Source organism: Lepisosteus platostomus, chromosome 20 (assembly GCF_059453375.1).
Source record: "Lepisosteus platostomus isolate fLepPlt1 chromosome 20, fLepPlt1.hap1, whole genome shotgun sequence".
In the NCBI taxonomy this organism is placed as follows: domain Eukaryota; kingdom Metazoa; phylum Chordata; class Actinopteri; order Semionotiformes; family Lepisosteidae; genus Lepisosteus; species Lepisosteus platostomus.
Genome location: NC_142630.1, coordinates 7,241,289 through 7,267,658, shown reverse-complemented (window position 1 = coordinate 7,267,658; position 26,370 = coordinate 7,241,289). Strand labels below are relative to the sequence as shown.

Sequence of the window (26,370 nt, the reverse complement as noted above, 5' to 3'; positions counted from 1 at the left end):
CAATCACACCCTAATCTATATATGAATACATATGTTATCTTTTTAACAGATTTACTAAGCTATTGTTTTCAGAGGGAAACACCTCCATACCTAATAATATCAACTGGCTGTATTTTATCAGCACAAAATAAGATTCACGATATATAAATATGAGATGATTTCATCTTTATTTTACAATTCCGGTGAAGCTGTATGTTTTAATCCATATGGAAAATGACTAACCTAAAATTGGTGATATCAACTAGAACTTAAAAGGCAGTTAAACACATATCAGGATAAGATAAAAAATGCAGCACATTTTAATGTGTTTTTTTAAAGATGAAATATCACCTTGAGTTTGTCTGATTTTTTATCTTATTTTATGATACATTACATTTATCTTTAAAATGAGAAAAAATTAAGAGCACATCTGAGTTGCCTCAGATTAATATTTCTTGGACAAAAAAAGGATACATCATTTGTGCCTGACGTGAGAATAAAGGAGATTATATTTGCTGGTGTTCTGTAATTATCACAAAACATACATTTTTTATTTTATGAGCCACATGAAAAAAAAAGCCCTGGCTTATCTCTTGTCCCCGCATGGTGATTTGCTGTGCTGTTGAACATGACCTCATTAATCCTAGAAACATTTTTTTAGACTCCATCTTGATCTCGACACCAAGGTACACAAATTACCTGAAGATTAGACTGTTCCTCTTTCTAATAATGTCAAAGACTCCAATCCTTGGCACAATGCAAGCAAGCAGCAGTACCCTGACCCTGGCAGTTGCCCATGCCAGTTCTTAGCGCAAGAGAGACGATGTTAACAACTCTTTGTAATGTTGTCGTACAACCTGCATTAGTTATTCATTTTAAAACACCCTGTGCTTCAAGGTGGTTACATTCTTATTGAAAATATTGTTGCCTTTCAGGATCCCATTCCTTTGTTTGGATTCTCTCGCACACACTTCTGATCCATAAATATGACTGTGGTTTTTAGGATCTTGGTCTGCTCATTGATTTTGAAGAGACAAAATCAACAAGCTTTTTTTCCTCACAATTAAAAACTATTAAATCCATTAGGTTGTTCATTTTTGATTTTCGTAATATCAGCAGTTTACTTTTTTTTCAGTTTACTTTTTTAGTGAACGTGAGTTGTAGAATGATAGAATGATAGAATCATGGCTGTGTTAATATGTGTTTTATTATCGATGATAAAGGTTGCCTGGGCCTGTTGATTGTAAAAGCTCAGTAGCTATTGATGTTCATAGAAAGGTTTCTCATTTCCTGGTCATTTATTTTCTGCGTTTCTTGTTTACCTCTTTCTTTCATGAGTGGATAGTGACTCACGCCTGATGTTAAGAACTGATGGTAGGCAGATGAAATTTCTGAAACTTGTGTGACTCATTGACACTTTTTTTTATCATGACGGTTTGTGTCATAACAATCAGCTATGTGTATTCAAACTGACAGGCACTCCACCTAATAACAAGAACCTGTCAGAATGGACAACACACAGATGACAGGTGCTTATATTATTGTGACCTGTGTATTTATAGTGGAGTACCCTCTTCATAGGAGAGGTGAGAAGAGGTGCCTTATTGTTCCACCTTTTTGTGCAATTACACAAATTGCTGTGTTTGTTTGTTAGATTTAGTGTGCTAGAGCAGAGTTGAAGTTTTAAGAGCCTTGCCCATATTACCACTTCCACTCTACAATACTTTGTCAGAAACAATGAAACTTTTCCACAGAGTTGGAACCCATGCAGAACTGTTGTTTATAATTGCCAGCTATGTATTTTCTGTTAACACCCTAACATCTTTGGTACCCATGGACTATGGGTGTGGGTGCATTTGAACAATACATTTAATGAGGAATTTTATTTGCATGCATTTTCACATATAAGAACAATTATATACGAGAGAAGGCCAGTTCATCCATCTATCCTGTTTGGTATTTAATTACTAATTGATGAAAGGATCTCATCCAGTCTTTTCTTGAAAGACAACATTCCTGAGTTGCTTGTTCCCTATTCCACTGCCACAATACCTTGGCAAAAGCGTCCCCTCTTCTCAGTTATAAACACAATTCTTTATAGTTCCCACTTGTCTCCTTTGGTTTGTTTTTCACTGTTCATCCTGGTTTCACTCTGTTGGTATCCTTGAGGATTTTGAATATCATGTTGCCTCGCACTTTTCTCTCTTCAAGACTAAAACTGTTCTTTTCCTCCAGACTGTCAGTGTGACATACCCTTTAGCCCTGGAAGGACCTTCACTCAAGCCCAAAAATACAGTATTTCAGGGATTTTGTTTTATTAACATCACACACCAACTGTCTTTTTTACTAGACAACCCTTGCATTCTGAAGTAAATTGCAAAAAGAAAGTTGTTTTTCTCCAAGACTATTGTCATGCTAAATGCAAAAGAGTATATGCCTAACAAAAAGTGTAAATTAATCCTTGGATCATTTCTTTCTCAAAGCCTTGATAAGAAAACCACAAAGCATTTATTTTCAGATATGATACGAGGGAATTTAGCAGTGACTTGACAACATGGGAGGGCTAAGACATTTTGTTTCCTTAAAAAGTAGTTTGTAATTCTATTTGCCATGTCTCCGGCATCAGTGAAGCATGTTGGAATTAATCTAACTTATGTCTATCAAAACTTCACCCCAAAATATATTAAACAGGATGATAACATGATACATCTTGACATCATTCTCGTTCAGTGGGCTGCTCATTCGGGAGAAATTGTTCGTGTGCTTATCCTGCATATTTTATATGAGTTCTGTAGATCTGCAAACATTTGCCATTAATATTGTTAAAAATACAATAACAGCACTGAATAGCCTGCAACAGCACAGTTCTTGGCCATGTAATTAAGAGACAAAGTACGATTAGATTCTGTGAACCTGTTCTGTTCTGCTAATGACCTGAACTAAAATAGCTTTTCAAAGACAGTGTTGATTTTTTCTAAACACCAGAACAGCATATTGTGCAGTGAATGTGAAGTATGGAAAAAAAACATTGAGCGCGCTATCTGCTTTGTCATGCAAATGAGATTTTAGAACATAAAATTGTGCAGAAAGCTGCAAATAACAAAAAGGAAAAAAGACAACTCGGGGACTTGAAACTATCATTCAATTATTCTGGTAAATGTCCTTCATTTTAATTGTCTGCATTAAAAAAGTTATTGAGCGATAGTGAGAGGAACTGGCCAGTCACAGAGATATTATTTTGAAATGGTGATATTGGGTTTTATTTAAAGTGGTGGTTCTTGCAGCAGTGCAGACTAATGGTTAGGGCTCTGGACTGCAGATGATGGGGTAACTGGCTCAGTTCCCAGCGAGAGACACTGCTGTGCTACAAGGTATTTCACTCAGATGTATTCTATAAACTCCACACTGAATTTATACCCACTCTTGTCCTTTTTGTACCTTATTACTGCCTTTGACAGTGCTCAATAAATTAAGAAGGTTATTGTTACTGAAAATGCTTTGTTGTGATTGAAACCTTGTTCAGAAAGGTCACTGTTCTCCTCTACAAAGCTGGATACATCTGGTGTCCCCAAGACTCTCACCTATTCTTTTCAGTATCTCTGTGTTACCATTGGGTCAGATTCTTCTCAGGTATGACATCAGCTTTCACTGCTATGCTGATGACACCCGAATGTATGCTTGCATAAAATCTGACTTTAATCAAGCACTTACAAGTCCTGTGATGTTAATTGGATCTCTTTATCAGTGCTGCCTATGTGTCAATCTTATAGTAGCTTGACTATTGCTGGTCCTGCAATCACTCTAAGTACTCAGGTGAGGAATATTGCAGTCAGTTTGGACTTGTTCTATTTCTGGCCTGATTGTTTTAATGCACTGATTACTGGTGTATCCCAACATGTTGTTAGTTTCTTAATTTGCTGCATATTCATAATTCAACTGTTCAATTTTTGACCAAAACAAAAAAACGCATGAGCATATATCACCTATTTTCTATTGTGTGCATTGCCTCCCTGTGGATTTCAGAATAAAATTGTAAGTGTTTGAATGGTTTGGCATGTGACTTCATCAGTGAACTGTTATTCTCTTGACTATAAAGGATTCTTTAAGAGTTTTTCTTTTCTGACTTGGACCGTACTTGATATTCATCATGTTACATCACCTGTGCCCAATCAGCTCTAAACTAAAGAGCTGATTTAGGTATGATGGAAAAGTTACAGTTTCTTGAGTGTGTCTTGAGTTATGAATGATCAGTTAACAAACATTGTTCTAAAAATATACAAGCGTGGACAATGGGATTCCCTTTCACTGCCACCAATGTGTAGCCCACACCTGGATGATGCGATGGCAGCCATAGTGCACCAGTTCTCTCCCCACACACCAGCTCTTAGTGGGGAGGAGAACAGAGTGATGAAGCCAGTTTAGAGATGAGAAATATGAGGAGGCCATGATTTGTAAAGGCCAGAGGAAAATGTGTTACAGTGTGTCATTGTTACTGTAGTAGTTCAAGTGCTCAAGAACATTAGCTACTGTATACATTGGGACTGAAATGGTGTAAAACGTTGATTCTTGATCAATGTGAATTTGTTTTCAGATTGCTAAGTAATTATAGAAATTCAGATCTTTTTGGAAGGAAAACACATCTTACAGAGATAGCACCAGATGTTTTTGCTATTAACACCTGCACAAATAATATTGTAACGCTTACGGCCGACAGGTACTGTGTAAGAGCCGGCGTACCAGAGCAGGTGACGTCACCACCCTTCCCAGTAATAGCAGGACCACAGCCCCTGGGCTGTGGAGAGATCTCTCTTTGGCTCACCGGGCTGGGTCCCTGCTGAGTGACGTGGGAGTCCCGGGTTCGAGCCCCCGACGGTGCGGGGCCGACCTAATGTGGCAAGGGCGCCCGCCTGAACCCCTGTTGCGTTACAATATATACTGTATTTTACTAAAATTTATATGATTAAATTACAAGAAAAATGTAATTAGATACAATATCTCTTGTTCTTGTAAGAATTTATTGTCTCCATTTTATCAGATAATCTTATAAATACAGGTACCTTGACCACAATATATTAACAATGTAATTACCTTTGAAATGTGTGGTATTTACACTTTGAAATAATGTATTTACACATAAACCACTTGACTTAAATTGCAATTATTACTTTAGCAGTGGGTAATACTTGAAATTTAGAGGTGTACTTACATTTTAAGTTAATTAGACTTTTAATGTTCTTTTCCATAGCCTGCCATGCTATTGTTGTAAGGTGTGAATCTTGTACTTATCTTATATTTGTATATCAGTATTTACATAATGCAGTTACAGTATTGGTCAAATTATTTAAAAGTAAATACAAGTGTGAATGTCACATAATAACAAAATAACTAATGTAATAATTAATATACCTGTGTATTATTTTGAAGTGTATTTGTTTTATCTTTTAATCAAAAAAGTAAAGAGGTTACAAAGTTGCTTTTTATAATGCATTTTAATTTTTGCATTGATTACTTAATTTGGGCATTAAGAGCTGCTAATGCGATTATTGTGTCCCCACAGAAAGTGGTTTGACAGGAGCAAAAGATCTTAATTTGCCAAAGCACTCGAGGTTGGTTTTTAGTCTGGTACACAACATTAATTTTCAAAGCACCACTCTGTGTGAAAGCCAGTAATGTAATGAGAGCCTTTCCATTGGAAAATCCATGCAGTTAATGAGAGGTTGTTGGTTTAATAACCTGTTTAAAGTAATCTGAATGCGGAAATAGGATAAACAAGTGCTTTTCAGTTCTGATTCATGAATGCTGAATGTTATTTGTACTTGTTGAGTCAATAAGACTTCTTGTGGATTTTTCTCTTAGGAAGATCAAATGTCAGAAAACCAGTGTGGTTCTATAGCCACCAAATAGCTGGAGACTGAATGATCACAGGAGTCTTTTTACTTTTATGTACGTTTACAATAGAAAATGTTTTGTCTATTATTACTTATATTATTTGTCATTTGGAAGGCTACCTTGAAAGCTGAAAGCACATTTCCTTTCTTTTTGCCCATCCTTAACCTCTGAGGTCCTAACCTTTGCCTGGTTCTCCTCTCTCTGCTTCTTGCTGATGCTTTTAAAAAAAATCCATTACAATTGACTAATTCAATCAGTAACTACGATTAAGGGAATCGGAGAATCTTTTGGAGAAGGAGAATCCTTTGCCTGGGTCCTCCAATGCAAACAGCTAATTTCAGTAAGCCTGTGCTCTCTTTCCCTTCTACGCCATCATCCAGGAAAGTCTTGAAGCAGATCTCAGTGGGGAACTTGAAGGGAGATGACACGGTATGGTCTGCTAAAGAAGCCCAGCTGCTGTCTTGTCTGGACCATCCAGCCATAGTCCATTTCTACTGCAGCTTTGTGGAGCTCCAGTCTTTCTGCATCATCACAGAGTACTGCGAGGTACAGTGAGCCTGCTTCCCTCCTACAACCAAAACTGCAAGCAAAGGTGTTTCAGATATGCCCACACATGCAAAGACACAGTCTCAGGTTTATCTTGCACAGAAATGCTCCAGGTATGGAACACCTACTGTACACTCTGGAAGCTTAACCCTGACCATAGTGTTGGCCCAAATGGCAAACCTATACTAATGCTTGCCCTGAAAGAGATTTAAGTTTCCACAGGCTTCAGAGGTTATATTCTGTTATTGCTGGAGAGCTGTGAAATGGATAGACTGGCTATCTGATGTCTCATGCACTGTAGGTTTGTTCATTGCTTAACTAATTGTGGGAGAGGGGTGTCTATGGGGAGGCCATCACTAGCTGCCTCATTCATACATCAATGACCCCTGTACAGCCTCAAAAACCTAATTTAAAAGGTCTGACATATTCTTTAGAGTGGCCTGACATTTCCTGGATTTAGTCTGAAGGATGATTGACTGACTCCTCTAGGGGTTCTAGTTCTACAAAGGTTAGAGGTAACTTTTATTTAGCAACAGATTAAAATGTACTTTACAGTATGTACTTTAGAATTGTCACATTTGTTAGAATGAAATGCAGTAGTTATCGTGTCTCTTGGCCTCTACTGTTCAGGCCTGGCTTATATGCTAAATATGTTGGGAAGATGTACAAACTCATGATGCATTTGAGCTATTGGTTGGTTTGGGTACACAGTAAAGTGTCCAGCTGAGTTTGTATATTAATTCCTCTAGTCATCCCTGTGAAAGGATTACAACACATTCAGGTTTCTTATACTATTTTGAAATCCTTTGCTTCACCCAGTGGTGAAAATTCACAAATAAAACCCAAGCGGATGACAGAGAACCTGCCCTGTTTTTCATCATCTGAAAGAATGACTGCTTTTTCTACCAGAATCAATACGCAACAACCCATTGGCACGTCACCTGTAGGCTAAACATTTTTATGATGGAGTTTGTAATGAAAGCTTGTCAGGTGAACCAATCCAAACTCCTGCCAGTCACTGGTTCTAGGATATAAATGCAGGCCTGTAGACCAAAATGTCTACCATTCCCAGTGCTACCATCAATGTAGAAACCACTTGCATTATTGTCTAACACTTCTTCATCTGTACAGGTGGTCATCCCTCAAGCCAATAGAGTTAAAGCCAAAATATCTATAAACTCTTTCCACGTCTGCAATATTGAGTTTTTCTGTGTCTCCCACAATGCTAGACATGATCTGAATTGATTCTCATCATTCATTTTGAACAGGCTGAAGAAAATGTTATTGCCTCAATCTTTCTGAGACGCTTGATCTTGTCAGAAACAGTGCATCACATACAGTATATGCATGCACTTACCCACACATGAAGACTTGCAGACTCATGACAGCTCATAAGACAATAAAAAACAGCCACTGATGCTAGCGTACAAGACATATTATTTCTTTTTTTAAAATATTAAGTGTGATTTAGTATATTTGCCTTCTTATTCTTATTGTTATTAAAGCCATAACCTTGCGGGCCTTTTTTATTCTTTTTTTTGGAGCCCACAAACTTGAGAATTCAAAGCCTGTGCTGTAAGGTAGTCAGCATGCTACAATCCAACACTTTCAGGGTGATTTATTTCTGGCTTTATTCATGTGTGGAAAAGACACATGGTGGGGTCAAGCTCACTGTCTAAACAGTCTCTGTACGGAGGAGGATGCCCCTGTGTAAATGCTTGTTGTTTTCTGTGCTGGTGTTTCAACTCTGTGTGCATGATCCTGCCTAATAAGAGGTGTTTTACCGTGCCTGTGAGACCTGTACAGTGATATTACTGCTACTTCATAACCATTCATTAAAAGAATTATATAGACTATAAACATTTTTAAGAGATAAATACTAAAAACAAGACACACTAGTAGGTTTTTTTTACCTCCTCATGCTATTAAACATGAATAATGCATTAACCTCTGCTTACTTGATAATATGGTGAAAGAAAATAAAACTCAGCTGAAGCCTCTAGCAAATGATCTTTGGTGGGCTGTGGAAATGGGAAGAGGTGATGGCCTTTGCACAGCGGCAATCACGAATAAACCGTAGTGACTCTGATCGTAATGCTAAGCTGATGCTGCAGGCAGTCAAGAGCTATAAATACAGTACGTGGAGCGATGAACATGTGCAAGGACACACACACACCCTCACTGTGCTTCACCAACGTGCTACATATACTTAAAATGAGGATACATTTGTGGAGCACAGCTAACCCTTGGTCTTTTCCTGTCAGATTCTCTCCATTATCACTGTACATCTTCATTATGGCTGTGCTCATGACATTGTCGGGTGATCAAAACCCAACCACCAGCTCCCCACCCCTAACCCCAAGCCAGGAATAAAGGTCTGCTGAAAAAAATCTCTCCCGCACCGGAGGATCAGAGCATGACTGTGATAAAGGGCACTGATAAAAACGTATCCTAATCCTTTAAAACAAGCAATGGGTGGAACTAATATGAACCATTTTTTTCCTGGTAGTACCTTAAATGAATTAGGCAATCAATATCCCTATACTGGGGAAACAAGTAAAGGTTGATTTCACACTAGAGTCCAAGGATAATCACATACTTTTTTTTACTATGTCCCATGTTGTAATTTTGAATGCTTTGCTTAAGCCCCCCTACTCCTTAACACTCCACTGATGACACATTTCTCAAAGACATATACAGTATAAGCAGGTTTTTTCAACATCTCAGAAATCCTGTAATCCATGAGGTCTTGTGACCATATTCAGCATCCAGATGTGTGAGAAGCAGAGAAAGGAAATAGGATATGTTCAGTATCAGGCAGCAAAAACCTAGCTTCTGCACAACCAAATGTTTATTCAAGGATCATCAGTCGTTTCTTTAGCAAATGTGAAAATGTGAAAGCTTGTGTTCAGTGAGAAATTCAGCTCATTTTATGAAACACCTACCAAACAGATAACAGTGCATTGACTCATAAAAGCCTGATCTTAAGTTCAGCTCGAACACATTTTTATCATTATTAGGTTGTAGAACTTCCCATCATGTCGTTTTTGCCTTTTATCAGTGTGGAGATCTGGACAGCAGAATTAAGAGCCGCTGGGAGACAGGGAGACTTTTTCCAGAGGGGCAGGTGCTGGAGTGGTTGATACAGACACTGATGGGAGTACAGTACCTACATGAAAGGTAATAGCAATCCTTCTGTTTCACTGGTCAACAGCACAGCCCAGTAACTACATACCATATAGCAGGTTTTATCTTTTTCATCTCAGGATCTTTATTTGTAATCCAGAGGAATTTTTCTGCATCTGAATTTTGGACTATCATTGTAATGGACCATTGTACACACGTGGGGGAGTGGGGGCAGCAGTCCTGGTTGAATGAGGGATCTTCAAGGAAGAGAAGAATAGAGAAAGCTAAAGAACGCAAACTGTCAGGCTGTAGTGGCGTGTGCTGAATAGAGCAGGTGGGCAGCGCAGGTGATCCAGGGGAGGCAGATGAAGCAGGGGAAGCCTGTAGCAGCACAGCTAAGCCAAGACTCATAATAAGAATAATTTCAAAATAAGCGCTGCAATGTTAGAGGAGAGTGAACACGTACCCTGGTGTTAATGAGGTGAGTGCTGTTTAGTTATGACTCGGTGGAATTGACAATCTGCCATACCGTGCTGAAATGCGGGCAGGCAGATTGGATGATTGATCTGCTGATTGACCACTGGCTGCAGCCGGATTGACCCGGGTACGAGCAATACAGTACCCCCCTCCTCAGAGGGCGAGCTCCAGGCACTGGATGGGGCTTGTCTGGGTAGTGGGCATGGAAGGATCGCAGAGGTTAGGGGCCCTGAGCATTCAGGCAGGCTCTGTCCCAAGCTCTGTCTCCCCACCATGGCCCCACCAGTGAATCAGATACTGCATAATACGGTATGAATCCATCATTACTGGCTCCTGATAAATGCATTTTCATTATTAATATTCCACATTTTTATTTCAAACCTTTCAGGCTCATCCTCCACAGAGATCTGAAAACTAAGAATATATTTTTAAAGAATTTTATGATCAAGATTGGTAAGTGGTGAAATACATGGGAGAATATGAATGCATGCACAGGTGTCTTTCGTAACGTTTACATAAAAGTTTAGCTGTCAAGTGCGATCATAAGCATTACAAGTAAGAATAGATTTTTTTGTATCCTTGCAAATGCTACTGAATATATACAGCATACTTTTCCCTCTGACAGCTTTATGTGTCCTGACACTTTAGTAAGACTACCTAGTACTGTATTAAGAACAATTTAAAGAAAAGTGTTGAAGCAATGTTGCAGCTAAAAGGAAGTACTCTGTGTGTGACACACTGAAATGAATGTTTTTAAGTTTAAGAAACAGCTGGATGAGATGCTCTAGTCAATGAAAATTGTAGAAACTAGTCAGCAGCCAAACAACCAACAGACTGAATTGACTCCTCTTGTTTGTAACTTTCACTAAATATTTGGCATTTTGTTTTGCATTCAAAGCCCTTATATACAATATATACTGTACAGTATGTACTCCAGACAAATCTGAGAATAGGGGTCAGTTAGAGAGCTGAATTCTGTACTGTTTCCTGCTCCACAAGCAAGTCGGGTCTGCAGTGGCCATTGTCAGACTTGAGGCCTGACTGAGAGTCACACCATTAATGCTTCTGAACAGCCTTGGAATTCATACTGTATGTGTGTTGAACTGTAGTGTCTACCATGCTTGTGTGATCTACAAATAACAGTGAGTTTTTAACTGAAGCCATGTTGACTTGCAATCATTTGTTACAGAGCTGGAAATGTGATAAAGATCTTTAAATTATGGGGTTTCTGTTATGATGAATGAATTACTAAAGTTGTTGTTATCACCTAGTTGCTAATGTAGATTCTGCAGTTCGCGTGTAAGTATATCCATTCCGCCTCCCCCAGGTGATTTCGGTGTGTCCCGTATTCTGTCTGGTTCACTGGACTGCGCCACCACCTTCACTGGCACGCCCCATTATATGAGTCCAGAGATCTTCACCTCCTCTGGCTATGATGCCAAGTCCGATATGTGGTGAGACACATTCTTTGTTTTTGTTCCTGCATTATTAAAAGAGTCCATGTGTATCATTTTTTAGAAGTGATCAGTCTAAGTCCTACGTAGTTTTATGCACACACCTGAAGAAGGCTCCACAGCTGAAACATTGTGTCTCTTTTCTTTTCAGCCTGGAATTAACTTACCTGTTCCATTGCAGCCTATGAATGCTGATGCAACTACCAACTGTAACTTCTTTATAGTTATATCTTAAGCAGGTTTTAGAGGTAGTCCTTAATTAGCATTATATACAAAGAGTTAGAACACATGTACTTCTTTTTACCAACTTAACTTGGATGACTTAACTTTTTCAGGACCAAAACTGACCACCTACAGTACACATTACTAAGTTTCTATGAACTTGTGCAGAAACAGAGAAGGAAACCCTGCCCATAAATTCAACAACACTGTGAAAAATCTGAAGTCTGAGTGAAAAAATAGTCCCAGACTAATGATACAACTTAAACGGGCCTCTTCTGTCAAACTCAAGAGTTTTTGTGTAACTTAATATGTTTTCTATTTTTTATTGGAAAGGTGTCTGCATAAATCCGGGTGTATTAAGTTATCTTGGTGTTAGCGTACAGTAGGTAAAAATAAAGTATAGAAAGATAATAAAATTAAGTGGAAATAAAAATATCTAAAAGCAGATTTTTTTCTGAGACATGATATACGAACACAGTCTCAGAAAGTCCTCTTTAGAAATGAAAATGATAATTAGATGGAAAAAATATTTACAAAAGTAAGCCTCAAGCCCCATCCTTGTATTAGAAACATGGTGCCAGAATGTAATTTCCTATGTGCGTGATAGTTGTATGAGGAGACATGAGATTAGAAAGTCATAAATTCAAATGAGGCTTAATTTCATTTATATTATGATTGTAATTTATTCAAGTCCAGCTCAGCTCATTAAAGTGACAAGGCAAGACGGAATGCCAGTGCTCTCTTGTTCTGGGTGAGAATACCGTGACTTGTGGTTCTAACACCATATCAATGCTACTAGAGGCAGAAGGGAAAATGGGCTCCGATGCATCAAGTCACATCATCAGTTTGTCTGCTAACACTACTGCTGCTTTATATGATAAAATTAAAATTCCATCTACACAAGCATATCTTTACAATACGTCTTTTTTTCCCATTGCAGTACAGCCTGGCTTTTACAAGATATTGAACCAATTTAATATGCATGAATGCACTACTTGATCAGCCATCTTTACAAGGCCACCTGTTCCCCTATCTGTGTTTCAGCTGTCAAGATATGCTTAAATGTAGCCATTTTAGACAGAAATATCTATGATCAGAAACCAGTGCAAACCAATATGTCATTTTCTTTCCAAGAAGGTAAGAAAGTAACCAATTTATGACATTTGATGGGTTTTTTAAGGTGAATATCTCCGCAGCCTCTCTCAGCTCTGATAGACAATTGATGGTAATTCTTTAATTCATGGTCATCTCAGGGAGTTAAAACTATGGGTGCAAAAAAAAAACATTTAGAAAGACATTTGAAGGAACTGGATGGGATTAATTAGGAAAACAATAAATATAAATTGTCAAGTTTTTTTTAATTTGGGAAATAAAGGGAATTCCCTGGGTCAAAAGTAAAAGGGGATATCATAAAGGAATTGGAACAAGTATTCAAATTGAAAGAATGCTTCTCACACAATCGTTTTTAATTCTAAACTTGAGCCTAAGATTGACTGATTAAATAATGTGTACTGTGTATGTAAAAGCGTTGTTTCTGTTTTTATTTGGGCTGCAGTGGGGTGAATTCCAATCACTTTGGTGACTTGGCAACAAAGTATTGAATCTGAAACATTCAACTCTCTGAAGTTTATTTAATCTAATGCGCAGGCACCCCATGTTGGTTTTCATTGTTCCATTGTATCATTTGAAACCTAATTTATTTGTGTCAGCTGTGTGAAATTTAACTAGACAGCAAATCTACAATGATAGGGTTGACCATTATTTTATTTTTTTAACAGATGCATGTTTAACATGAGAATTTAGGTATGGATAATTGAGTCCTGTATTGATACAAATTATTAGACACTCCCAAAATGTTCAATGCAGTTTAAAGCTTCATCAACTGAGATAAGCTAAATACTATTTTTTCCTTGTATTCCATAAGCAGTTCTTGCTTGTGGTCTCCCAAAACATGTAAAAACAAGACAATGTTATTGTGAATAACTGTTATAGAACATGTTTGTAAAGTCTTGAGGAAAGAGCCTGCAGATGGAAAGATTCTGCGTTTGAAGTATCAATTAGTTTTTTGTTACTGTACTACATTATAGGCTCTCTTTAAATTGCGAACAGACTTAATTGCTTAATTAAATGCTTATACACTGAATATAATTAGTTTTCACCGTATTGTTTCATGTCTTTGAGCAACAGAAAACCAAAAGGCTGAGGTTTGTGAACTGACACTTTTTAAAACATTAAACACAATGGTGTTGGACATACTATACCACTGTTGACTAACTCCCCATTCCCCGGTGAACTGCATAGATTATTAAATATCACAGATGGACGCCTCCTTAGTTCACTAAACTTTGTGATAGAAGAGAAACAGTTCTATTCTTTCTCGTGTCTTATCTGATGTTCAAGCAAAAGGCCGTGAAGCAAGATCAAAGCAGACAAGCATCAGCTTTCCAGCTTCTAGTTTTGATCAGCTGGACCGAGATTGCTGTGAGGGTGATAATGAGATATTAAATGTCGCCTATACCTATGGAGAATTGTGGAAATAAATGTTTCAGTGGCTTCACGAGCAACAGGAAATTATAGCTCAAAGGCAGTGGATGCAATCTTTGTGAAAGCTGTTATGTGTAATCCAGTGTTACAGCAAGCCTGTTTAATAATACACACTGAAAATAAACAATTTCACTTACACTTAAAAGTGTAAATAATAGGATTTTCTGCCTCTTTTAACTATTTGCTTTTGGACCCATTTTTTTTTTAATTGAGGTGCTTTGAATTGGTTATTTCAGTTTTGTAATAATTAGTGATAAATGGCTACATAATTAAAACTACATAACACAGAGAATTATGACATTTTAAAGCTTTTGTGTACTCACGTTATCTTTTGTCTGAGGCAGAAATAGATTGGAAGTAATTTGCAATGTTCCATACCCTAGGCATAATAACAAAATAACTCAATTATTACCACTGGCACAAATACCTTTGTGGCAAGGGATAGAAAGTAACAATAATCTCAAAGTAAACAGATCCACTAACATTTAAAGATAAAAAAGTGTTTTAGTGAAAAACATAAAAGTAACATTAAATATTTTATGAAAAGTAATTAAAGGCTACTCAAAATAAATGTTTAGTCAAGTTACAGAATGGCTGTCTTGGTAGGTTTAGCAGGTTTGGCTATTTTAGAATAAAAAAGGTATTCCCAGTTGCTTTTTTTTCCAACCTACAGTACTTCCAGTTACCCTCTCCATTTCCCTGTTGTGCCCAGTGTTGTCATGTGAATAATGGACGAGTCTGTGACTATGCTGATACTTTGCAGTGATAATTTGTAATACTACCTTATTAGAGGGGATTTTCATCAGCGGCTATAGATGTGTGGTCACAAATGGGCTGTTCTCAGAGGCAACCACATTTTAAGTACAGTAGCTATGCAGTCACCAGATCAGTTATTGTTACATCTCCTTGTTTTATTTCCTTAAAAGGCAAATGTGTTCTGCTGTTAGACGAACAGAGAATTGAGGAATGAAGTAGCCCAGTACTTGGAAAATTAAAAAAGAAACAGATTGAGGTGGCTACGGAGGTCAGGGAGAGAGTTATTCTTTTCAGAATAAATTCTAATTATATAACAAGTGGATTAAAAAAGCATGTACTGTATAAAGCGTGTCCTTCAATGTATGGTCTTTGTGTGTCTGTTTACTCAAGCCCACACTAAGTTCTTGTGATTGAATGTAGAGAAGTCGTTTTTTTTTATAAATAGTGTCAATAAAACAGAAATCTTATACCAGTATCTGTGGGTTTTCAATTAAATCTTTGTTTGATTCTAATCTGAAATATCTACAGCTGTTAACCTTTAGACTCAATGTTGCATTTGCAAAGCAATATACTTTTTTGCATGACATTATTGAATTTCAGTCTAATTTATTTTTATTTAGTGTCGTTCACAACAAATTATCACGGAGCACTGTTGCAATTACTTAGACTATACAAACGGTGATCAAAAGGGAAATCAAAAAGAAGTACCTTATCTTTGGAAACTACGTTTGTTCTGTAAAATACATATAAAAATGTGTTATTATATGCAGATATCATTGTCAGAGTGTTTCCATGCAGAATTACTATTTTCTTTCAAATGCCTTTTCAATTGTATTTATGTTTGTGAACTAGACTGTATCAATGTGCGTTTATGCATAGAGATAATACTTGAGAAACACGTACTGTATGTATAAATCATAAACAGTCCAAATCTCTCCTATGGATGGGAATGCATGCAATAAGACTGAGACACAGCTGTGTTGGAGTATGTTAGTACATGGACAATGGCAATAGGATCATTGTGCTGTATTTTTGTTAATTTGCTTTTCAGCACTCCATGTGGGTGTAGGAACTATTGAAATGCAGAGAGCTTTTCAAGTGGTGGCTCACGGTCTGTTTCATAATATCCTTTGATGTATTTGGACAGCAAACTTTTTCTGTACAAGGAGTAGAACACAATAATTAAACGCGCATTCTTTTGATGCATTTGCTGCATGCCAGAACACAGGCCACTTCCCGTTGAGTTGCAGAAACACCATGTGCTGATAGGAATAGCCCACATCCTTTCATTCTGATGATTCACTTTCTATGATTCCATGCCATCCACCAGAAAACTGATGTGTACTGGATCTTTAATGCACATCATTAATATGGGAGGCCTCACATGTTGCATATACAGTATTTCTCAGATTACAGTTGGAATCAACTGACAAAATGAAAAAAAAAAATTCAGCATATATTGCAATTGCATATAGTAATAATAATAATAATAATAATAATAATAATACAAATAATAATAATAATAATTGCTTACACTTATATAGTGCTTTTCTGGACACTCTGCTCAAAGCGCTTTACAGGTAATGGGGACTCCCCTCAACCACCACCACCAATGTGCACCAGAACGCTCCCCACACACCAGCTCTCAGTGGGGAGGAGAGCAGAGTAATGAAGCCAATTCATAGAGGGGGATTATTAGGAGGCCATGATTGGTAAGGGCCAATTGGAAATTTTGGCCAGGACGCCGGGGTTACACCCCTACTCTTTTCAAGAAACGCCCTGGGATTTTTAATGACCACAGAGAGTCAGGACCTCGGTTTTACATCCCATCCGAAGGACGGCGCCTGTTTACAGTATAGTGTCCCCGTCACTATACTGGGGCATTAGGACCCACATGGTCCGCAGGGTGAGCACCCCCTGCTGGCCCCACTAACACCTCTTCCAGCAGCAACCTTAGTTTTTCCCAGGAGGTCTCACATCCAGGTACTGACCAGGCTCACACCTGCTGAGCTTCAGTGGGTTGCCAGTTGTGAGTTGCAAGGTGATATGGCTGCTGGTAAGTGTTCTATTCTGTTCTATAGTGTTCTATTCTGAAAAATAGAACGTTAACTATTAATAACCGAGGCATGTCATTTTGTATAATTAGTTTTATTCCTCTAAACATTCAATATTTGTTTCTGATCAGGAGAATGAATACCTTACTTTTTGAGAATTAGTGGTAATCTGTATAATATATTCAATTTCATTTGATACTAACACAGTCTGGAGGTTTAATTTAGAAGTTCTGTAGAAGACTATAAATATCTATTCACACAGTTTCCCATTCTGTTACCTGAACTATAGCATATCAGCTTACTGCACTCATTATGGGATTTTCAAAGTCTGTTCAAAGGAATTTGGTGGTTCTTCTGCTTTTTATATAAACACAGATATTATTGTTATTATCTTGAAAAAATGTTTCTGCCAAAGCTTTTTTCTGTTGGATCCTTATACTGTTATTGTACATAATATTACCCCATAATCCACTTCTGTCTTGCGGCTTTGCTTTTTGTTTTGCTGGCAGTCTTTACAAGTGTGTGTATGTTCTACTATAGCAGTATCTCAAATTTAAGATGAATGGTGCAGTTAAACAGAATGTATATCTGTGTTTGTGTACATCAAATTATTGCTAAAGATGATGTCACAAAGAGGAACTTGGAGTCCTGAGAAGTTATTATTTTACAAATATTCATAGATAATTCAAGGAAGAGCCCAATCCAGGATGTAAGAACAAAGTCAGCTCTGGTTAAAACCAAAAATCTGCATAGATAAATCTAAGGAAAGTATATTATCTAGGCCAGGAATCAAGAAATTGTAACCATCCTCCTAGGAGGGGCTCACAACCGTACAAGGGAGACATGCCAAAGTGCCTTGTTAGCATGTGAAATTCACTGCAGTTCTGAGCACACATAACGGAGTGTGCATAAAAGATCTGCCACACGCAGAGCTGCATAGAATTAACTCAGCATTAAAGCAAAAGAGACAGCTAATTCTGTACTGTACCTGAAACAGTTCTAGGGATGTGACAACCAGAGAATTCAAAACTATGGTACAAACAGCAGCACTTCAAAATACATTTTCAACTCTTGGATGCCGCTGACTTTCAGAGACAGGGGCATCTCTGTTGCAGACACAGCAGGGAGAGCAGAAAGAAAGCACACTACAAACTACATGTTTTGGAATATATACATGCAATGCCAAGAAAGGCATCTTCACTTTTGAGTTAGTTTTGCAAAATCCTTCAAGATATGTAATACAACATTTTTTGTTGTTGTGTGAAGATGTGTGGTTGAGACTGTTGTTACAGAGATAGGGCTCTTATTCTCTTACCAGTCTGCAGAGTTTTCAAACATGTTATTTAATTTGTGTGCAGCATATGCATCTTGTGTTGTTTCTTGCAAACACTGGATTTCTAATCACATTTCGTACACTCTGGATGAACCTGCAAGAGAAAGGATATTCAGATTCTTTTTATGTTTTTCACTGAATTACATCACAGTGGAGATACTGTTTGGGCTTTGAATATCATGATGTGCCAGATGGAATATCTAGGACATCCTTTTGAAAAACAAAACTGCTGCATCAACAATTTGCATCTAAAGCTGCAGAAGAAGCAGCTTTAAAGCTGATAACTGGACTGAAATGCAGGTGAAATATCGAAGCCCAAGAAATGCAGTACTGTATGTGAATCATTAAAAATGTCTTCAAGTGTTCTTCTATGTGAATGATATATTGTAGTGAAAAATAATCAGAGCAAATGGGACAGAAAGGATAAGGGGAAAAGGTACAAGAGGGGTGTAATATTGTAAGACACAAGGTTTTCTTTCCCAAATGCGCAGCTGACAAGTTCAACACGTCATAACATCTCCAGGCTCAGGGGACAAGCGCTTCCTAAAAATACTGTTTTTAGGGGCTCTGGGAGTTGCGGGAGAGGAGCATTACTTATCAGCATGTCTCCTGTGAATAAGGTAATCTGGCTCTCGTATAACTGCAGTGTGAGAGTCACCTGTGTGGTACAGTTCCTGTGAAGGAGGAAACATGCTCTTGCCTTCAGCGTCTGCCTTTTGTTCATTGGATGGGAAGCAAAACGGATGTCACCTTCTTAATGTCCTTCCAGTCTGCAGGCTTCTTTAGACATTACTCAGGTTTCTCATGGTTACAAGAAGGTTGCATCCAAACCCAGAATCACCCTAGGGATTTGTAAAAACCACCCAAATCAAAACATCAGCTATACCTGTTTTTCCCACTAAGGAAATCAGAATTAAAGCAATTTACAATTAGGATTTCAACAAGTAATCAAGAAGAGTTAATACAATAAATCATCATGATTGTGAAATCTATCGTTGCTGTGATAAATGGCTTTGTGAATTTTCCTATTATGCATTCAACTCACTTTCTTACTCTTAGGGAAGATCACTTCCTAAGCCCCAACGCCTTACACTATATTCCATCATAATATATATGATTTAACACATTTAGCGGTAATACATACATAATAAATTATGGAAGAATCTTGTAGCCTCATTAATCATGAAGAGCGGCAGATAACTGATTAATATGAAGGAAAGTGTAACTGGATCAGACATTTAGCATGCCCATTGGCCTGGTGTGTGTATAGGTCCTAAAGTACAGTATGTGCTGTTTATTTTCACATTAACAAACTGCTTTTCAAGGTTATCGTTGACTGGGTTCATGGAGGACAATATCATCTTACTGTGCAATATGGGTGGATGTCAATATGCATTAACATAAGGACTTAAGGTTGCAAAAGCCAAAAGCTATTAAATAATGAGGCTGCTTCCCTGTTGCAGGTCTGTGGGCTGTGTGCTATATGAGATAGCCACTCTTACCAGAGCCTTTGAGGCCAACAACTGGATGAAGCTAGTTTACAAGATCTGTCAGGGTCCCTCTCCTGCGCTGCCTGACTGCTTTTCCACTGAACTGAATGATGTCCTGCAAAGGTAGGATGTGTAACATGTCATGCCCTTATGAAGTTAGAAGAATTAGTTGAGCTTTTGAATGTGTCAGATTTACAGATGAATGCTTATTGGGTGGCCTGTCAAAGTGCTGAAACTGAGGTTTGGTCAGATTTATTTTACAGACGTTTATAAACAGTTTCACTTTGTTACTTTCTTTTACAAATACATCCAATGGCTTCTGTGCTACATGTTGTATAACAAAGAAGAAAATGCAATAACATGAAGTGCTTTTAATCCCTTGCCTCTTTTATTTATGCAAATTCTTAAATCTTTACATGTTTCTAAACACTGGGTGAATATTTTGTGAAAGACTCAGAATTTATTTGTCTAGGTATAAGAATGTGACAAGACTTCAATTCTTTACACTGGCACCTGTTACTGTACAATATGGCTCACATATGATGCATTTAGCCAATGTGTGTTCATTGAATGAGTGCTTTAAATAAGATGCTGAGCAATACAAAATGATGTTGTATTGTACTGTATTAGACTAAACTATTCTAACAGCACAATTCTGTTAGAGAAATATAATTTAAGGGACCTCCATGTAATCCTTTTAGGCTTCAAAGTAAAAGGACTTCTCTGACATACTGTATGCTAGCTCTAACCCACCCTGTAGGTTAAACAGTTATAAAACAAGTATTATACACCTTACACAAGCACCTTTTTGTGTTGTTAAGAGAAGCCATTTTGCTATGACTGATGAAATTTAATCTACTGTATAAAATCATTCCCCCCTCTCCTGTGAGAGAGCAGTGTTACATTGATCAGTTGGGGCAGCCCTTGGCAGCCCTGTTTTCTTGAATTGGAGTCAATTCTAATCACGTTCTAGAAGGATGTCCCATTGTTAGCCCACAATTGCACTGAGGGAAAATATTGACCCACAGCGCACTTATCAGAAATAATGTTATAGACGGTGTAGACAGACAAATATAACCTCTTTGCAATAGCAGTTATTGTATAAAAGTGCAGTACATTGTACAATGCTGTAAAGAAATCATTTTAATCACCCCCAAAATTTGCAAAAGCTAAGAGTCCTAAGACATCTGAACGCTGTCTTGTCCATTTTCTTCAAGCTTGGTGTTTCCACCAGGTGATTTTTTAAATGGAAATTAATCTACTTGTTTTCAACTACTCTTGGTTTGGTGAACTGACAAGTTAGAGGAAAAGTCCATTAAGGGGAAATGAGTGGCATTCGTCCGCTTGCTGCTGTATTGCCACAGTATAATCTGTGTTGTTTTTTTTTCTGCCACAGGACAGATGGGTCAGGATGACCTCTCTAATTTGTTGAAAACCTGTTTCCCTTTCAGGATAGCAAGAGACATGTTAATGTAACCTTTTAGTGCCCCTGCATTTTGAAAAAGGTAGAATGCATTTGGATGCTGTCTCACAGTCACTTTCCTTGCTGCTGTGTTCTCTGCAGTTTGCAGTCTAAGGATCTGATTAAATGGACATTTTAACCAAAGGTTTTTGATTTTAAAGCAGACTGTTTCACACAGCAATAACTCAGCAAATGAAAATATGAACCAAATATAATTACTAGGACAATGAACATACATACGTTTGTAAGCATAACCTTCATAGCCATTGCTCTTAAATCCAAAAGTGTTTGGATGATAATCCTATCAACATGGCTCCCTGTTAGTAATATCATTCACACAGGAAAAGTGGACAGGTATTTTATTTTTAAACTTTCCTCTCCACTTTTTATATTAAACCACTGTAACATAACTGCACACACAACATATTAAAAAAGTGCACTGTCATGTTATTTGAACTTTCCACATTTCAAGTAATCTGTCATTTATTTATTTAATTGGTCTCCTTTTGGGACATCTGCACAGTCATCTTTGAATGTTTGGGTTTCACCCACTCAGATGTTTCCTTCCCTCCTTATCTTCGCTAATTATCATTCACCCATCTAATTTGACACTGGAGTATTGTTCCCCAATTTGCTCCATACCTCCTAATCACAATGCTCACTTTTTTTATTCCTTTGTTCTTACATCTTTTTATGCGCTTTTGAATATTAAAGTGGTAACTTCTTGATCCGTGTTGTTTAACTAGAAAGATGTTAATTTGTGAAAAGAGAAATTTAAATTAAGCTTAATTGTTATAAATGTAAAAAAAAGTCTGAACTCACTATTCATTAAATTCTTTGCTTTGTTGTTTTTGTTGTATTTTGTGTTTGTTTTTGCTTAATACTGTGCTTTTTTATACCTTAATTGTTAACTGATGTGTAACCTCATGTGCAAACCCTAATAAGGCAAGGGCTTTTGTTAGAGGGACCCAGCAGTTCTCAATGCTGTGAGTGTCTTTTGCAAACAAACCCAATTTTTCCAGACACTGTTCTTCCACTCCTGTGACACCATTATCTAACAGCGAACATCAGTCAGATAATCACTAATGATTTATAGGCCCCTAACAGACCCAGAATTTGAAGAAAGGAAAGGGTTTCTTCTGGTGCAATAATGACTGCTGTTTGTGGTAAAAGAAAATCATTACTGTGGATGGTGTTATCCTGGGGTCAGCTACAGACAAGCAACTGTGATGCCTAATTATGTTTCCCTGACTGAAGGCACTCATTCACCATGTCCTCACAACTATAATGATGGCTGTAACTGGCAATGATATATAATTCAGGTTCCACCTTAAACTTTGGGAGGACCTGCAGGACAGCCAGTGCTGCTTTATGATTGAGTTACTGTAGAATGGTGCTCAGTGTGGCATTGGATGTCCTTTTAGGCAGTAACCTTGTTCTCTGAGATATTGCTTCTATTTTAGTCTGCCAGGAACTAACCCCTAGGGAACTGACCATATTTTTCATGTTGGGACAAAATATTAGAAAAATAGTTTGTAGTTACAGCAGGTGTTGTAGAGGGATGGGACAGATATAGCCTGGACACTATGTATCCATTTTAAGATGTTCTTTTCTGTCAAACCGATGTACAAAACCTTCCGCTTTTGACTTGGAGAAATACAACCTATATATTTTGTGAATACATTCATTTTTATGTATTTCGACAAAGGCTCCTCTGCTTGCCCTTAAAAGTTTTTAAGGCAAAAGTGAAACAGCAGTTCTGTAAGCGGAACTGATGTTAATATACTGTAGTGCATCTTATGAACCATCAAAGAAACATACAGTACCTATGACCATATTATCTCATAAATGTCTCTTATAAGTACTACAAAACAGGCTCTGTCAAACTAATGATTGTGTCACTTGCCTTCTGATTAAACAGATGAATACATTCGGTATGGCTGAGAGAGACCAAATAAATGTCCCATTAACTTGGGACTATCTAAGGCTATCTCCTTTTCCTGGTTTGAGGAAAACCCATGTGGTTCCCCATTATCATTGCTTACAAGTGATACAAGTCAAACGAGCTGCACTGTCTTTGCAGTCATTCAGGATGCCTCTGTATTTTAGCATGGTTTTCTTTTTTGATTTTTCAATAAATGCAAACTTCTAAATCTAAATTCCATTTGCCAAACACTGGCCATTAAGCTTGGTAAACATAATTTTCATATTTCTGCCACATGATCTCTTGCGTTAAAAAAACACAATACATTTGAAATAATTTCCTTATATTTCCAAAAGGCAACAATAACAGAACATGTCTTTCTCAAAAGGCTTCCTTATACTTTAATTTACTATATTGCTCACATTTGTATTTGGCACTTCATTGTACGACAGAAACTGCTAGATCCTGAAGATCAGTGTCACTATATGTAACATGCGTCTTCAGTCTGGGATATTATTAAATAGCTAGCTTAATAAAATATGACTTTTTTGGATTACTGGGGGTTGTTGTTACATATTATGTGTTGGGGAGGGTGACAGGAGGGTGGGACTTTGATGAGTTGATTAGCTCTATGTAATTATTGAATTGAATGGGAATAAAGGCTGTTTTTTAAAATCTAAAAAATAAAGTAAGACTAAGCAGGTAACGTCCAGCAAGTGAACTATAGAGAACTGCTTTCAGCTCATCCAGATTTCCTCTGGCTTGAATGGACACCTCCTGCAGAGCAGCGAATAAGCAGGTTGTGCTCTTCCTTTATTTGCAGCTTGCTGGAGAAGAACCCCAAGAAGAGACCCAGTGCCACTGAAATACTCAGAATCCCATTTCTTGAGCAGCACGTGAAAGTAAGTGAGATAAGCATGCGGTACTGTACAGGCAGGCCGCAGATGGGCAAGAAGTACATTGAACAACAACCTGCACCTTTCCTAAATCCATGTTTTCTATCCCCTGCTATTTTATTGCCATACAGATGATCCCCAGTTTTGTTCTAATTGTTGTTTCCTTTACATCATGTGTAACAGGCATGCATTTTCCACCTGAACTACTACAGCATTTTCCACTAGTTATTTTTCTCGGCTTCTCGGTTCATGAATGACTACTGGTGATTTTTTTTTAAATTTGTTTCCTTAAGTTGTGTTTTTTTTTAAATCCTTCTGCATCTCTTTAGAAAAGCATCTCAGGGTATTTGGCATTTGGCCTCCACCGAATTGGCAATAACGAGAAATATTGCAGCTAATCTCAATTGTGAGAAATTCATTAAAAACATATTAATAATGCAGAAGCTTCCCATGCTAAATTATGTTTCTGAAAGAAAATGATTTACTGTTGTGTTCAGGCAGCACATCCCCCTCCATGCAGGATAACTCATTTCACATTGCCTTTTTGAACACATCTATTATTACAGTACAATACTTGTACAGTATGCTTGTAGGACTTTCCTGATTATGCTTGTACTGGGGGAACTAAAAACACAACAAATGAGTATTGGAACCAATAGTGTGGCTTTTTCAATAAGTCTAGAAACAAAGTTACAGGCTCTTCCTACAGTACTTTTCACCATTTGGTGATTTTGAAAGCAACATATACACTTACACTGCCAGTCTTCCTCAAAGCAATTAACATGATTTCTAACTGATTAGCTCTGTGACAACAGAATATTATTCGACTGGTACAGTATATACATCCCAAGCGACACCAACTAGCAGTTTACACTTTGAAATCCTTTCTTCTTCTACTCCCCTTTACTAAATTCGTTTTGAACCATTATTTGTTTTGTTTTTTTTCTGATGGAGATTCTGCTAGGACACATCCAAAGAAAACAGGAAAGTTACCAGCCCGTCTGCACTGGTTGTGACAGGCAGGTCTGCCTGTAGGCACTGTAGCAGACATGTTTCAGACTCTCAGTGGCACAAATGAGGGCTTCAGTGGTAGTGCCATTTTACGTTGTGCCTGAGGGAGAGATGAAGACTTTCCCAACTTGAATATAAAGAGCAAAATGTCATTGGAGATCTCAGTGAATTGAAATTAGCAGTCAGAACCTGCTCAAAACAATTATATCATGAGGCAGGGTAACAGAATCTCATTATAAGGGTGACCTTTATAAAAAAAAAAACACATTCATTTAGGTTTGCACTAGTTGTTTTTTATGGCAATTGATTAACCTTTATGCTGCAGTCAGTGTGTCTATACAGTGAAATAGTCATGGTGTTAACATCTTGAGCAGCCTGTTCTGCATTACCAAGAAGGCTGCTAGACAGTTCAAGGTTTTAGAGCAGAAATCTAATTGAGAACTTTTAAGTCATGTATTTTTCTTACTGATGGAATTTTCAAGGTTTTTCCATGTCACAAAATTAAAATGCCTGCAAAATATTCACAATGTGCCCTAAAATTATGATGAATAAAGTTAAATACATTTTCCACCCTCTTTAAAAATTTCTCTCTCTATATAAATATACTATTGTATTACAGAAAAATATTTCTTTCAGAAAATAAAATATCCACTAAAGCAAAAATCAGACCGTTTGTAAAGGATATATTTTAGATGAAGGCTCTCATTTTTATTTTGTTCATTGTCTATCTTTTATTTCTGAAAATAAAGTTTTGAAAAAGATAAATAGTATTATCTTAACAATTAGTGGAACGAGTAATTACAGTAAATTGGACAGTGACTCATTTCATTTCTACAGATTTGCGGTTTCCATTTCTTTGAAGGTAACCTCAACAAACCCGTGGTTTATCATTTGCCATTCATTAGTGGCTTTTTGCTATTGCAACAGCTGTTTTACAACAGTGTCATTATTCAGTTGGAAAGCAGGGTAGTTAGACTGTAACAGTTTTTTTCAGTATGAACTAATGAAATTAGGTATAATGATTTAGGATTACTATTCAGGTACATTGCTTATCTATAGTTTCAGTAATCATAGTCTGTGGAGAAACGAGGATAAACACCATTTTGAATTTTACAGTAACATATAACATACTGTATAGCAGTCCTGTAAGTTAATGAATCCATTCTAGAATGATACATGTAAAAAAAAATCCTAAATAATAATTTCA

General features: G+C 37.3%; 1 protein-coding gene across 5 annotated transcripts in view; it reads left to right on the top strand.

Annotated features, from left to right (window-relative positions):
• Positions 1 to 26,370, top strand: part of LOC148644417 (serine/threonine-protein kinase Nek11-like) — a 60,753-nt gene that overhangs the window by 6,000 nt on the left and 28,383 nt on the right. For all 5 annotated transcript variants that reach the window (XM_088613752.1, XM_088613748.1, XM_088613749.1 and 2 more), the window contains 6 exons: positions 6,249 to 6,414; positions 9,476 to 9,594; positions 10,406 to 10,470; positions 11,345 to 11,471; positions 19,844 to 19,993; positions 24,080 to 24,158. In XM_088613752.1, coding sequence (XP_088469878.1) covers positions 6,249 to 6,414; positions 9,476 to 9,594; positions 10,406 to 10,470; positions 11,345 to 11,471; positions 19,844 to 19,993; positions 24,080 to 24,158 — 706 coding nt within the window. The remainder of the gene's footprint in view (positions 1 to 6,248; positions 6,415 to 9,475; positions 9,595 to 10,405; positions 10,471 to 11,344; positions 11,472 to 19,843; positions 19,994 to 24,079; positions 24,159 to 26,370) is intronic.